The sequence below is a fragment of the Protobothrops mucrosquamatus genome, unplaced genomic scaffold, assembly GCF_001527695.2.
Source record: "Protobothrops mucrosquamatus isolate PMUCROS unplaced genomic scaffold, P.Mucros_1.0 scaffold1, whole genome shotgun sequence".
Lineage (NCBI taxonomy): Eukaryota > Metazoa > Chordata > Lepidosauria > Squamata > Viperidae > Protobothrops > Protobothrops mucrosquamatus.
This window is the reverse complement of record NW_015386388.1, coordinates 2390833-2406925: the sequence shown is the minus strand read 5'-3', so window position 1 is coordinate 2406925 and position 16093 is coordinate 2390833. Positions and strand designations below refer to the sequence as shown.

At 38.6% G+C, this 16093-nt stretch overlaps 1 protein-coding gene across 1 annotated transcript in view; it reads left to right on the top strand.

Annotated features, from left to right (window-relative positions):
* MED1 (mediator complex subunit 1) overlaps nt 1–14494 on the top strand; it is a 29468-nt gene extending 14974 nt beyond the window's left edge. The window contains exons 11-17 of the mRNA XM_015832253.1: nt 645–756; nt 980–1104; nt 2102–2226; nt 5976–6177; nt 8460–8555; nt 8894–8999; nt 11075–14494. Of these exons, the coding sequence (XP_015687739.1) occupies nt 645–756; nt 980–1104; nt 2102–2226; nt 5976–6177; nt 8460–8555; nt 8894–8999; nt 11075–14339 (4031 nt within the window). The 3' untranslated portion in view covers nt 14340–14494. The remainder of the gene's footprint in view (nt 1–644; nt 757–979; nt 1105–2101; nt 2227–5975; nt 6178–8459; nt 8556–8893; nt 9000–11074) is intronic.
* Nucleotides 14495–16093: the final 1599 nt, after the last annotated feature.

Below are 16093 nucleotides of genomic sequence, written 5' to 3'. Positions count from 1 at the left end.
TTGTTGATTCCATTACAGATACTAACCTAAGCAAAAAGATGTGTATGCTTTAATGTACGAGAAACTGTTTAGAGTTCCTTTCTTAAACTCTGAAAGCTGGAAGGAATGTGTCAATGACATTCATTCCTATTTTCAGAGCCTAATAAATACCTTTAAAAGGCATAGGTGACACAATAAGATCCCTGGAAAGGACATAGCTGGAATGTTTGGTTTTGAAATAAAGTCTTGGGTTATAAGAGCAGAATTGGAGAATCCCATACAGCCTACAGATTTCCCAATGATGCTTAAAACTTTGAGAATAAGTAGGCAAATGGCATATTATTATTTATTAAGTGTACATGCTCCTGGCTTCCGGTAAAAGAACATACATCAAAAATCTGAGATAAAATGAAATTGTACTTCCAGTTCATGGGGGAACATAGGATTTAAGTTTGCCTGCAGTATTAAATGGGCAAATTTTAACTGGTATATAGCAGCCTTTGGGAAGTTAAAAGTCACTGCTTACCCAAGAATACCATCCTTTATCAAAAGACGTCCTTCACAAATCTCTTTTCTGTATAACAGTAAATGATGTTAATGACAAGTTACGCAGTATCTAGCATTAACTGTTTGAGAAATTGTACCTTTTTCTCCTTTCCTTTCAGTTCCTCGTTACCTAGGCATGAATGTGTGTGTTACAATTGAGGGAACCTTAACTATGAACAAACTTCCAATTGCCCCTCTGATTATGGGGACTCATCCTGTTGATAACAAAGGGTAAGAAAAAAGCAACACTAAATACTTACTAATTTTCTATAAAACCTGGTCATTTTGGTCCCCTTTTTTGCACGTTTCCCATTATAGTCTTTTTAATGAATAAAATAGATAAGTTAAAGCTCTCCTTTCATCCTCCCTACATATGTAATTATCTCTCCTGTAGCCTTCAGCCACTAAAAAAAAATCTGATTATTATCAAATATTTTTCTTTCTTTCGTTTCAGGACACCCTCATTCTCCTCAGTTACCAGTGCCAATAGTGTTGATTTGCCAGCTTGCTTCTTTTTGAAGTTTCCAAAACCTGTTCCTGTTTCTCAGGCTTTCATTCAGAAACTTCAGAACTGCACCGGTGATAACTTGATAAATTCTTGCAAGAATTTTGTGGGCATTAATGAATTTTTTTCAGTGGTATTATCTGTCATTAGATAGCAGCAAAGTAGCTTTTAAAAAATGCATTCTTATTCTTTTTCACAGCCAAGACTGTATATTTTCCATGAATCTAATTAGAAGCAATCCTAATTTCTGTTGCTGAAATTCTCTTCTTTAAGCCAAGCAAATGTCATTTCTTTGTCATTATAAATAATCATGGAAATATATCATGCTTAGCTTCTCAGAGTAAGGTTACACAGAGTTTTGTGATAATAAATATGCTTCATCTTTTTCTCTGTTCTCCCCTCTTATTTTCCCCTGCCCTTACAAGATATCCATAGCTATTTTCTATATTTTGTCTTTTTTTCTTCTTCCTGTGTGGACAAAACAAAACTTATAAATATTTGAAAATGTTAATTTTATATGCCAAGCAGATGATGTATGTAGAAACATACATGTAATTTAGCTAAAACTGAGAGGCATATATGCTTTTAAGTATATAATTTGGATTATTCACAACTATTTTAGCTTTCCTGTAGTTCTACAAATACACCTTCAGCCTTCTATTCAAGCCCGAGATATTATGCTAGGATACTTAGTTAACATGTTGGGAGATGAACAAAGAAAAAACTGACTGGAAAAAGAAAAGTTTTCTAATGTAGTAGATCTCTTGATGATTATACCGTCTTATCTCCCAAGTGTAGTACTCTCTCTTTGGACCATATTCATTTTTAGGTTGGCTTTATTATGTAATTAATAATATAATCCTTGACTTTCAGTTGCCAAATGGGAATATATTTATGTATTAAACACTTGTGTCTGGGAAGATAATTATGGCAATTCCATAGTGCAGTAAGTTCCCCTCCCTACTTCGGAATAATTGCAGAATTGCACTAAACAATACAATATTCCCTCAACTGTAATGTAATAACAGCTGTTCTTCAGTTAAATCTTAAATATTTTCTTTCTATTTCTAGGTATCCCGTTGTTTGACACTCCTCCATCATATGTCCCATTATATGAGCTCATCACACAGTTTGAGCTATCCAAGGAGGAGGAGGAGGATCTGTGTCCTTTATACCATAATATGCGCTTTTATGCTGTAAGTTATCAAGTGAGAGAGTAATATATGAGCTAGGCAAGTTCTAAGTGTAGAGTTTTTTGAACACCAGAAAAATATTAATACATAGTGCTATAAATATAGTTGTGTTTTATTATGTAATACCTTTAACTTTGAATGCAGAATTTTATTACTATTTAACTGAGAAGTCCTATATTGATTTGAGATTCAAGTATAGTCAGTCCCTACCATTTCCCCCCAAAAAGACGCACTCAGAAATAAGTCCTAATCTGATTTTTTTAGCATGCTCCTAATACAAGCCTGGGTGGGTGGGCATGGCCAGTACAGGAGGCAGCGAGCATGGGGGGCTGTCGGTGATTGGCAGCAGCCACAGCCTATGCAGCACAGGTCAGTCCGAGTGCGGAGGTGAGGGGGAGGCAGGCAATCGCGACGTGCTGCACGGCTGTCTGCCCCAGTGTGGCCACTGGCAAGCCAAGAGACAGTGGGCTGGAGTGGGTGACCAGCCATTGGAGGTTCGTTCTCGCACGGGGGCAGAAGCAGGCAGAGGCAGAAGCACGGGGAGGAGGCAGGCGATCCAGATGCACTGCACAGCCGCCTGGCTCACAGGAGGCTGGCACAGCGGCACCAACAGGCAGAGGCAGAGGCACAGGGAGGAGGCAGACAATCCCAACGCACCGCCCATTTTGTCCCACTGTCTCTTGGCTTGCCACAGCCATGCCAGGGCAGGTGGCTGCATGGTGCGGCATGATCACCTACCTCCCCTCATGCTTCCATCTACTGCCAGTGCCACTGCGCAATCCTCCTGCAAGCCCCGCAGCCGCGCGGCACATCCAGATTGCCTGCCTCCCCCCCTCCCCCGTGCATCTGCCTATACCTGCTGCTTGGACAGATAACTCATCTGCGCTGTGCAAGGTTTGCAGCCCCAGAGTGCGCCAGCCAAGGGGCCAGGAGGCTGCAGCTGCTGCCAGATACTGTTGCCCCCGCTCACTCGCCGTTTCTTATGTGCATGTCGGAGGGTGGGGCACCGAGCCGGGCTGATCACCCTGATACTGTGTTTCCCCAAAAATAAGTCCTAATGCAGGGGTCCCCAACCTCTGGTCCATGGACCAGTACTGGGCCGCAGCATGCCAGCAACCGGGCCACACAAGCAAAGCCCCATCCACAGGATGAAGGCAGCACACAAAACCATGCCCCCTCCGGTCCGCAGAAAAACCTCTCTCGTGGAAAAACCGATCCCTGGTGCCCAAAAGATTGGGGATCTCTGCTCTAATGCGTCTTTTGGAGCCAAAAATATTATAAGACCAGGTCTTATTTTTGGGGAAACAAAGTAGGTTATAACCCTAATTGGGACCAGAATTTCCATTATTAAGCAAAGCAGTTGTTAAGGAAAACATCACATTACTATGTCACTTAGCAAAGGCAGTTCTGGCAATCCAGCTTGTGATTGTTAGGCTAGGACAGGGGTAGGCAACCTTGGCTCTTTTATGACTCATGGACTTTAACTCCCAGAATTCCTGAGCCAGCATGGCTCAGCTTAGAAACCTCTCCATTTCTCCTCAGCGTGGCTGGCTCAGGAATTCTGGGAGTTGAAGTCCACAAGTCATAAAAGAGCCAAGGTTGCCTACCCCTGGGCTAGGACCATGCAGTTCTTAGCCTAGAACTTTAGGCTGTCTCTGCTCTTTTGGCCATCCTTCACATCATGCATGGGGGCGAGGCAGTGGCAGAATATAACAGCCTCTTATCTTGGCCATGCTTGCAGGGTGACTGAAAAGGGCACAGATTGGGGGTAGAGATAAGCTGGTGGGGGGAGTTGAAATGGAGTCAGTTCGCACAGGGCAAGAAAATGTGACCACAGGACACTGCAATATTTGTAAATGCAGATCAGTCACTAACCACTCAGATTTTGATCACATGACTGTAGGAATGCTGCAGTGGCCATAACTGTTGTAAGTTCATTTTTTCAGTGCCATCATCATTTTGAATGATGTTAAACAAATGATAACCGAAAGACTACCTTTAAGCTAATTTCTTTTCCTATCTCCTTCTCTCTCTTTTACCTTTTATTTTCAGCATTCTGTGATTAATCTTCTCTTAACTTATCCTAAATATACCTACCTTGGAGTAAGCTCCACAGAATTCAGTAGGATTTCTTCTCATAGATGTATATGGGGCTACAATCCATTTTACATGTAACATGTAACAACAATAACACCTCTATATTGGTAAATCTGAAAAATCCCTTTCTAGATAATAGGTTTTAGGTTTTTTTTTTATCTATAGAATTATCTATTTCTATGTACCTGAGAAGTATCTAGCAAGCATTATAAACATTACCCTTTTTTAATGCTTGTTTCAATTTCATACTGTTACAAATGTTGCCAATTGGGCTTTCTATCTCGGAACAAAGCTCAGTAGATCTGCATTTTAAAGATCTTCAGTGCTCCAGCAATAGAGAAAAAATAATCTTTATGCTTTCCAAACTGGAATAGTTATAGGAAAATAGAAATGGTTAAGGACATTTTTTCCGTCTTCATCACATTCTTGTTGACCTATCATTTTCTTGTTATAATGCTATGATGTAACATTGACATAATGAAGATAACAAAATTTAGAAAAATCTCCCGCAACATCAATCCTGTATAGGACTTAATTTTTTTTCAAATTCAAGCCATGCATTTTTATGGTGTGTTGCTGTAACTTTCCAAGGGGTTCTACAGACCATCTCTCACTTTCTGTTTTTAGGGGGGGTTTATTCTAACTTCCTCTCTTTGTCACTTCTTTCAACAGCCATTTTGAAAGCTCGTAACTCTAAAGATCTTTTAAGATTTTAAAAAAAATGTTTGGCACTTCATTTATAATGTGCCTACTTCTGTTTACAGTACTTAGTTGAACCTTATCTTTAATAAGCTTTTTTCTTGCCAAATAAGTAGTATGCAATCTAAATTAGGATAAAAGGTCTATTTATCATTTTTTGATGTCACATTATTTACTTGATATGGAAATTAAAGAATAATTCCTTTCTGACATGGGCAAACCTAGAAAAAAGCCTTTTCTTGACTCTTTTGGATTTAAAGCATTATGTATCAATTTATTCCCAGAAGAGTCAGTTAAAATTTGACATGTTAAGTCTTAATTTTATTTTAAAATGTCTATAAAAAGTAATAAATCTGAATGTTATCCCTGTATAAGAATATAAACTATAAGTAAACTTTGTAATGGGATGTAAACAAAGTGAGCAAATGTAGATCAAAGCAGTCTTTTGCAGTCTCTGTGTAGGTAATTATAAATTAGAATTTTTGTAATGATCCCCAATATTTGGTGCTGATTGCTGAGCTTGATAAGAGTTGTAGTCTGGGAATATTTGCTGATTGAGAAAGGATGCTTTCAGCATTATTATTTTGTCCCATGTTATTAAATGGACAAAACATTTGTTACTATATACATTCCAGGATTAAGTAGTTCACCATTGGAATATATCCCCTTTACTCCAGCAAATATGTACAGTTCCTAGAGATGTATGCTAAATATCTGAATGGTTCTAACATGATTAGTTTGGTATGTTTTCTTTGTAAGATACTTTGAATTTTGGGGAATGGTGTAATTTAAATATTTTTAAAAGTGTAACTTTTAGAGAAAATCAACTTTGAAACAACTTTTGCCTTTAAAGGTGATTCAGTTCACCTTTGTAAGGCTATTCCTTACAAAGGCATTTTTTTTGTAATATTCCCCCATGTTTTATGTGATATGTGTTCATGAATTTCCAATTCCAGGCCTTGCCAGGACAACAGCATTGTTATTTCCTCAACAAAGATGCCCCATTGCCAGATGGACGAAGCCTTCAAGGAACACTGCTTAATAAAATTGCTTTCCACCATCCTAGTCGAGTGCCTCTCATTCTCAGTATGATCAGGCATCAGGTGGCCTACAATACACTAATAGGCAGCTGTGTCAAGCGAACCGTTTTAAAAGAAGGTGAGTCCCACGCACTTAAAAAGGAAGCACCAAAGAGCTTTTGAAAGACACTTTAGTTACTGGCATTGTCAAGTTGAAAAGAGAAGGTGAACATGTGTGCATGCATACACTGATTTAAACATAAATATTATTTTTATTTCATAAGCCACTTTAAAAAAATCAGGCACACTTATTTTACAGATACCTTGTTCTAGAAAAATAGAAGATGCAAGTATGCTCTTCTTCTGCATTTGTCATTCTGCTAGTCAACATATATTTCTAATAAACAATTTGTGATGCTGTTATCCTGTACAAGTAGTCCTCAACTTACTATAGTTCGTTTAATGACCATTCAAAGTTATAACAGCACTGAAAAAAATGACTTATGACCATTTTTCACACTTAAAACTGTTGCAGCATCCCCATAGTCACGTGATCAAAATTCAGACACAGACACCTGATTCATATTTATGACAGTTGCAGTGTCCCAGAGTCCCGTGATCACCTTTTGCAGCCTTCTGACAATCAAAGTCAGATTCATTTAATCATGTTACTAACAAATGCAGCGATTCACTTAAAACATCTGTGTCAAGAAAGGTCATAAAATGGGGCAAAATTCACTTAACAATTGTTTTGCTTAACAACAGAAATTTTAGGCTAAATTGTGGTCATAAGTCAAGGACTATTGTGCATCTTTCCTCTCAAGAATTATAGTAGGTTGTAGGTCTATCTGAAATCCAATACTGGATTTATAAACTTTATTTAGTTGTTTGATTTGATTTGGCACCAACCAATTCAAAAGACCTTGAAAATTTTAAATTACAGGATTAGTACAAGCAGGCATAAACTGGATTTTTATGTAATATTGTCTTTTTCCAGAGGAAACTGAAAATATCTTTTGTAGTATAAGAGAAAATTAGATAAAATTAGAACAGTATTGACATGTCTGTAGACAGTAATTACAAAGATTTTCAACCATGATTTCAGCATGTTGAATGTAAAACTAATTTTGTATAAAATTTAGCATATCAGTATTCTCCCTAGTATGTTTACGTCTTTGCTAGAGGCATGAAGTGAGTACAGAATATGTTAGATACTTTCAGGAAATATTAAAAGTAAGATAAATAAAATCAAATTACAATTAGGAGGATTTGTTGTGTCTCCTCCAAAGAATCCAGATCGACGAGTTTAGGATTTTTTCACTATAGCCTTGCAGCAACTTTGTGAGATAGGTTAAGTTACAAATGGTAGCATGTGGCTGTTAAAATATTTTTAGACTGCAACTCTTGTCAGTCTCATCATTGACCTTCTTGATCTTGGCTAATATATAAATGAGAGTCATGGGTAAGAGCAAACAGCAGGGGGGAAAAACAGTTGCAATAGTCCTATAGATATCCTGTTCATTCTCAAAAAGATTTCAGAATTTTTTAAAAAAATATTAGCTGTCTTTTTATCATCAGGAATGGTTCTCTTACCAAGATTAAACAAATCTTTCACTTTCATTTGCATATTTTTCCTTTAAATTGTTTCCAAGAGCAACTGAATTTAATAGAAATAGGCAAATAGAGTAAAAACTAATAAAAGCCTAAAATGACAACAAATATATATGTAATATTCTATAGACATATACGTATATGATTTAGGCAGCTACGATGAGTAGAACAGTTTTGTTCTATGCAGGGGACAAGGCAATCTATCATAAAGGGAGTTGGTCGATTCCGGTATTCCCACAAAAATGTGCAAACCTCTAAAGAAAGGAGCATTTGAAAAAAAATAGCATTTAATTCTAAAAGTGCATGCTCAGAAATAAGTTCTATTGGAATAAGTGAGACTGGCTAAATCACTAAATTTTAGCTATGATCTGTCTATGAGAGAGAAAAAATCATAGTAGTGTCAACTAAAATAATAAACAATGCAAAGTTTTTCAGTTTTTCAGAACACAACAAGCAAACAACAGTTAATAACCAGTTAAAGAACTGCAGTATTACTGATGGTTCTGTTGTTCCCTAAAACCAATTCTATTTGGGAAGATCTTCCATTAAATCAAATTTAAAAGCCCCCAATTTAGCTCTCAATTTAGTTTTTTTTTATGAAGACAACAGATTATCTGACCTTGCCTTCAAATCTATTTTCATGTCATAATTGAGTTGCAAATAAAAACATGAATGTCTCTTATTTCCTTGATTTTCATTGTACAGTGAATAGAGTTCTCTATAACTTCAAAGGCTTATTTGATATCCATCCATACTTTAACAAGTATTTTTCTTTTGGCTATATTACCAAGTTGTGTTCTTTTTTTTCAGATTCCCCTGGCATCCTGCAGTTTGAAGTCTGCCCTCTTTCTGACTCCTGCTTCAGTGTATCTTTTCAGCACCCTGTTAATGACTCCTTAGTTTGTGGTGAGTTACAGGAGAGAGGAGGATTGGGGCAAGATATATGTATATAAACTGAGAGCCAGTTTGGTCTAGTAGCTAAGGCTCTAGGCTAGAAAACAGCGATCATGAATTCTAATTCCACCTTAGCTATCAAAACCAGCTGGGTAACCTTGGGCCAGTCACATTCTCAGCCCAATTCACCTCACAGGGTTGTTGTGGTGGGAGAAATTGGAGGAGGAAGGTATGTTGGATATGTTTGCTGCCTTGAGTTATTTACAAAAAAATAATAAAGGCAGGATACAAATAAATAAACTGACATTGGCTGAAAATTGACTTATTTTCAGTAACATTCTGTCTTTCAGTGGTAATGGATGTACAAGATTCTACCCATGTGAACTGCAAATTGTACAAAGGGCTTTCTGATGCACTCATCTGCACAGATGATTTCATTGCAAAGGTTGTTCAAAGGTATGTCTGCTTAAACAAAAAAAATGGATGACTTGAAACTAGTAAAATATAAAAGTGATTATTCAGAGATATATTCAAATAACTTTCACCATAAATCTTTCTTTATTGTTTTTCTGTTTTCTGCTATTTTTCAGATGCTACTACAATACCAAAAAAAGCCTCACTCATTGCAACATTATTCTGAATTTACTTTGCCTAATTTTTTCAAAGCTACACAAGAAGATTGGCTAGATTCATATACTATATTAAGATATAATGTACTTTGTTTTGTTATGGCTTCCCATAACAATCCAGGCAGTGGTGGGATTCAGCTGGTTTGCATCACTTTGGTAGAACTGGTAGCTAATTTTTTGTTGCCCAGGCCCAGAATGGACTTCCGGAAGCGGCATCCACACAGAGAACCGGTTGTTCACATATTTGAATCCCACCACTGCATCCAGGCAATATAGTTTGCAAGCAGTGGTTTACAGCTTAGAAATGTGTATGAATTGGGCCACTAGCTTGTTCAGTGTATGATAGTGTACAGGTAGTCCTCGACATATGGACACTATTGAGCCCAAAATTTCTGTTCCTAAGTGAGACCGTTGTGTCATTTTATGACCTTTCTTGCCACAAAAGTGAATCATTGCAGTTCTTAAGTTAGAAACACGATTATAAAATGAATCTGTTTTCCCCTTGACTTAGCTGATCACAAGGTCACAAAAGGTTATCACATGCCCCTGGACACTGTGACCGTCATAAATATGAATCAGTTGCCAAGTATCTGAATTTTGATCACATGACTATGGGGATGCTGCAAAGATCATAAATGTGAAAAATGGTCATAGGTCACTTTTTTTAGCGTCATTGTAACTTCAATCAATCACTAAATGAATGGTCATAAGTTGAGGATTACCTATAACATGCCTGTGGAATCTAATCAGATATCAACACTTTCATGTAGAAGAAAATGTGTATAACCCTTGATCTGAATATCTCATATTTTTATCTTATTCAGGGTTGGCCAACTTATTTTAGCTAGGGACTACACATTAATTGTATTTTTATCAAATTACCTCTGAGAACCAAGAATTATGGCAATGATGTTGTTATAGTGCCTCTTCCTTTGAAACAAAAATAATATGGAGAGTTAAAGTACATATAGTTCACAGGTTACAACCATTCATTTAGTGACAATTCTATATTCCAACAGCACTGATAAGTGACTTATAACCGATTTTCACACTTATGACCATAGCAACCCCACAATCACGTGATCAGAATTTGGGCATTTGTCAACTATCCTGTATTTATAACCGTTGCAATGTCATAGGGTCATATGATTGCCATTTGAAACCTTCTCAATGGGTTTCCAACAAGTCAATGGGGGAAGCTGGATTCATGATTCATTTAACAACTGCAGTAATTCTCTTAACAACAAAAAGTCAAAATCTGGTGTAACTCACTTAATAAATCTAGCTTAGCATCAAAAATTGTGGCCTCAATTGTCGCTGTAAGTCAAGGACTACTTGTAACTATTTTCAGGTGCTTATTTTTGTTATCATAAATTGCAATAGAGCACAGTATAGGAGGACATAATGTTCTGAATTGTATCCAGTCCCTCAGTTTAACATAATCTAAAATAATTGTGGCACATTGTGGGCCATACTTAACTTCATTTTGTTACAGTAATAATTTATATTGTTATTTAAACAAATCAGTATATCTTGTTTTGTTTGCTTGTTAATTGAGAGAAGGGGAATTAAAAAAAATAGTTGGAAGGAGTGGGAAAAATTATTAGAAAAAGGCCTCCATCTGTGCTTCAAAGAATGCTACTGCCCTGAATTGAAAATAATGCTTAGTTGGTCTTCATTTATCATTCAGTTATGTATTGCCTTTTATAGTTCTAAAGAAGAAAACTTTAAGTGTATATACTTATATACTATTCATAAAGCATCTGAATTATATTCAGTTAAAAATGCAAAGATAGACCCACTATTGTTCACATCTTTTTGTGGTAAAAGTAATTGTGCTTTTCCAAGAAAATTATTAAATAATAGTACTAAATCATCTTTTTACAACATTGTATCTTGTAGGTGCATGTCAATTCCTGTGACTATGAGAGCCATAAGGAGGAAGGCAGAGACAATCCAAGCAGACACACCAGCTTTGTCCCTCATTGCTGAGACAGTTGAAGACATGGTGAAGAAGAATCTGCCACCTGCAAGCAGCCCAGGATATGGCATGACTACTGGCAACAACCCAATGAGTGGCACCACCACCCCAACCAGTACTTTCCCTGGCGGCCCCATCTCCACTTTATTCAGTATGAGCATGGGCATCAAAGAACGGCATGATTCAGTGGGACATGGGGAGGACTTCAGCAAAGTGTCTCAGAACCCCATTCTTACAAGTTTGCTACAAATCACAGGCAATGTAGGCTCTACCATTGGCTCTAGTCCCACTCCTCCACACCACACACCTCCCCCTGTGTCATCTCCTGCAAGCAACACCAAAAACCATCCAATGCTTATGAATCTTTTGAAGGACAATGCTGCTCAAGATTTCTCAACTCTTTATGGAAGCAGTCCACTTGAGAGACAGAACTCTTCCTCTGGCTCTCCAAGGATGGAAATGGGACCAGGGGGCAATAAGCAAAAAAAGAAAAAATCACGTGTGTTGGTGGATAAACCAAAGCATCAGACTGAAGATGACTTTCAGAGAGAGCTGTTTTCTATGGATGTTGATTCCCAGAACCCCATATTTGATGTCAACATGACCACTGACACCTTAGATACTCCTCATATTACTCCAGCACCCAGTCAGTGCAGCACCCCTCCAACAACCTATCCACAGTCTATACCTCATGCCCAATCCAGTATTCAGAGAATGGTCCGGCTCTCCAGTTCAGACAGCATTGGTGCTGATGTTACAGATATTCTTTCTGATATAGCAGAAGAAGCATCCAAACTGCCGAATACCAATGAAGATTGTCCTCCTATTGGGACACCAATAAGGGACTCATCCAGTTCAGGGCATTCCCAAAGTGCCCTTTTTGATCCAGATGTTTTTCAGTCAAACAACAGTGAAAATCCATATACTGATCCAGCTGATTTGATTGCTGATGCTACTGTAAGCCCAAACAGTGACTCTTCAAATCAGTTCTTCCCAGATGGAGTTGACTTCAACCCTGATCTCCTGAACAGCCAGAGCCAAAGCGGTTTTGGAGAAGACTATTTTGATGATAGCAGCCAGAGCGGAGACGCTGATGACTTCAAGGGCTTTGCACCACAAACGATAAGTACTCTGGGTGTGCAAGTACTGGGGGGAGATGGAGGGGAGAGTAAGTTCAAGGCAATCAGCCAAGCGGACACAGTCGACTTTAGTATTATCACAGCTACCAGCAAGGCTCTGGGAGCCTCTGATGTATTGGAGCATCATAGTGGAAGCCAGAGCCCCTTACTGAGTATGGGAGAATTGGGGAAAGAGAAATCACAGAAGCGGGTCAAAGAGGGTAATGGATCTGGGAGTTCTTTAACGGGCCCTGGGCTGGATGGCAAGGGTGGAAAACGCAATCGCACCCCATCCAGTGATGGAAAGAGTAAAGAAAAGGTCCAGAAGCGGAGGAAGGTGGAGCCAGAAGGCAAGTCTCCTTCTCATAGTACATCCACCAGACCTTTCACCCCACCAGCAAGCACAGGTGGCTCAAAATCTCCTGGAAGTTCAGGCAGGTCTCAAACACCCCCTGGGGTAGCTACTCCTCCCATCCCTAAAATCACCATCCAGATTCCCAAGGGAACAGTGACTGTTGGCAAACCTTCCCATGGGCAATACACAAGCAGTGGCTCAGTCTCTTCTTTGAGCAGCAAAAGTCATCACAGTCATTCCTCCTCCTCTTCTTCGTCCTCTTCGTCATCGTCATCCTCTTCGTCTTCCTCCTCGACATCAGGCAAAATAAAGAGCAGCAAGTCGGATGGGTCTTCGGGGTCCAAGATGAGCGGCAGCCTCTACTCAGGCCAAGGCAGCTCTGGTTCAGGTCAGTCCAAAAGCTCCACCCAATCAGTGGGCAAGCCTGGGTCCTCCCCCATCACAAAACACGGCCTCAGCAGCGGCTCTGGAGGTACCAAGATCAAACCTCAAGGGAAGCCTTCGTCGCTTATGAACCCTTCCATGAGTAAACCAAACATTTCTCCTTCTCATTCTAGACCCTCGGGCGGTTCTGACAAGCTGGCCTCTCCGATGAAACCTGTTCCAGGTACTCCCCCGTCATCTAAAGCAAAGTCCCCTATTAGTTCCGGCTCTGGAGGTTCACACATTCCTGGGACAGGATCAAGTTCAAGCATGAAGTCATCTTCAGGGATGGGATCTTCCAGTTCCATGTCCCAGAAGCCGCCTCCTTCTTCAAATTCTTCAATGGGATCTTCATCTTCCTTTTCATCCGGCAGCTCTTCCATGTCTTCATCTCAGAATCAGCATGGGAGTTCCAAAGGCAAGTCTCCAAGCCGAAACAAAAAGCCATCTCTGACTGCTGTCATTGACAAACTCAAACATGGGGTGGTCACCAGTGGCCCCACAGGGGAAGATTCAGTGGATGGACAGATGGTCCAGAATTCCAGTTCATCAGGCCACTCCATGTCCTCCAAGCACAATCTGTCAGGAAATGAATTGCAGGGGAAACGAGAAAGAACTGACAAGGAGAAATCCAAAATCCCTGCTTCAGGAGGTTCCACTGAATCTTCCAAGAAAGCATCTGATTCAAAGAGTGTTGGAAGCACTGGAGTGGCCAAAATCATAATTAGTAAACATGATGGCGGTTCTCCTAGTATTAAAGCCAAAGTTACCTTGCAAAAACCTGGGGAAGGAAGTGGGGATGGCTTAAGGCCTCAGATGTCATCTTCCAAAAATTATGGATCACCCCTGATAAGTGGATCAACTCCAAAGCATGAGCGTTGTTCTCCTAGCCATAGTAAGTCACCTGCATATACACCCCAAAATATTGACAGTGAGAGTGAATCTGGATCATCTATAGCAGAAAAATCCTATCAGAATAGCCCCAGCTCTGATGATGGAGTTAGGCCTCTTCCAGAATATAGCTCAGAAAAGCATAAGAAACACAAAAAGGAAAAGAAGAAAGTGAAAGATAAAGATCGTGACAGGGATCGTGACAAAGAGAGAGACAAAAAGAAATCTCACAGCATAAAGCCAGAAAACTGGTCTAAATCTCCCATCTCTTCAGAACAGTCCCTGTCTATGACAAGCAGTGCCATCCTTACATCAGATAGACCATCTAGGCCCAGCCCTGATTTCTTAATTGGGGAGGAAGATGATGATCTCATGGATGTTGCCCTGATAAGGAATTGAGAATATTTGTAAGTTGTACGTGTGTGGAATGTTTAATTTATGTTTTTTTTTAAAAAAACAAAATCATTAAAATTGTGAGCATGGGTACAAGTAAATCATACCTGATTTGGACAGCTAATGAACTCTGTGTCTGTTTGTGACAGAGATACACACACAGACACACATTTATATTGGAAGCCTGTCTACCAAGAGCCTCTGCCACAAAAAAAAAACTGTTTGATTATAAGTCTGTCACTTGTTCACAGGATTGCATTCCTTTAGGCAGAGGATGAACATTATTATTTTAGTAGAAATAGGTCTTCATTGCACCACTTTTATATTTCTATTTGGTGCTTAATTTTAATCTTTTTTTAGCATTTATAGCTTGGTTTTTATAATTCATATTAGGTAGAGCTTTTCATTCACAGATGATTGGAAGCAATTTAGTGCCTGATATTTCTCTAGATCTTTTAGGTGCTGACACATTTCCTTTTAAGAAAAAAAACTCCAATCTGATACAAATTTACAGAGAGCACCAATTTTGGCACTCATCCAAAAGGGTGAAGTATTTTGATATAGATGTGTTATACCTGTAAGGTAATTTGACTTGCTCTTCGTATTATAAATTTTTTTTAAGTACCTGTGTTGAATTTCATGCCTGTTTTCTGTGTAACAGTTACACAGTAAAGGGCATTATTTGATGAGAAGCAGAAAGGGATGGTTTTAGAAACTCTTGAACACAGAATTTAAATACTTCTGGTCTTTTTAAATGTTGTATGTATATACAAACCACAAAGAAAAGAATTCTAATAGTAAGCATCATTTCCTTTTGCTTCAGTGGGTATATAACATTATGGACTGAGATAGTATGAGTCCTGTTTGATGTATAAGCCACTCTAGAAACGTAACATTCTTGATCATATAATAGGAATCAGTAGTACAGTATTTTAAAGAGTTGCTTTAGTTCCCAAGAGTTTGGCCAACTCATTACCTCTTTTCATGTTAGTGGAATAACACTGAAAGCAGCTAGGAGAAGCACCCTTGTTTGCACTGTTATATTTTGTCATAGGAAATGAACTGAGACTCCATAGACTTCCAACATACATATGCATCTGTTTACCAACCAATACTTCCTGTCTTCTATATTTTAACACTGACATTTGACCAGTATTTTGAAAAATTGCACAGCTCAGCACTCTATATGCATCTGGATCAGGCATTGGCAGTATATGGCCATCTCTGTGCTGATAGATTAAACTGTGGCCTTAGGACTATGCATTCTAAATAAATTGATTTTTCCAAGGTATTATCTGGTTAGTCTACCTATTCTTAGATTCTGTGCATTAATGAAATATGAGGCAGCTTTCACTTAACCTAGTACTCTGCAAAATAAAAATCCTTACATTTCCACCAGCTAATTAAGAAATCTGATTGTTTTAGCATACAGTTCTGGCAGCCAGCTTGGATAATGCCGCCCTAAGATACAATGGAGATAACACTAACTGTATTTTCTTTGTATTGCATTCTTGTTTTCTTGTTTTTCAAATTTAGAGCAAGTTACATTATTGTAACTTGCAGCTGGTTGATTGAGAATTGCACACAAGATCCATGAAATAGTAAGAAATATTTAACTGATATTCCTTATATAGCATCATATTACAGACATGCAATTCTTTATTGGTCAGTTTGTCATGTGTTCAGTTTCTATAGTATTCTTTTTAATTGAAAAAGCAAGTTCTAAGTAACAGCACATAGGATTTTCAAAAGGGAAGCTT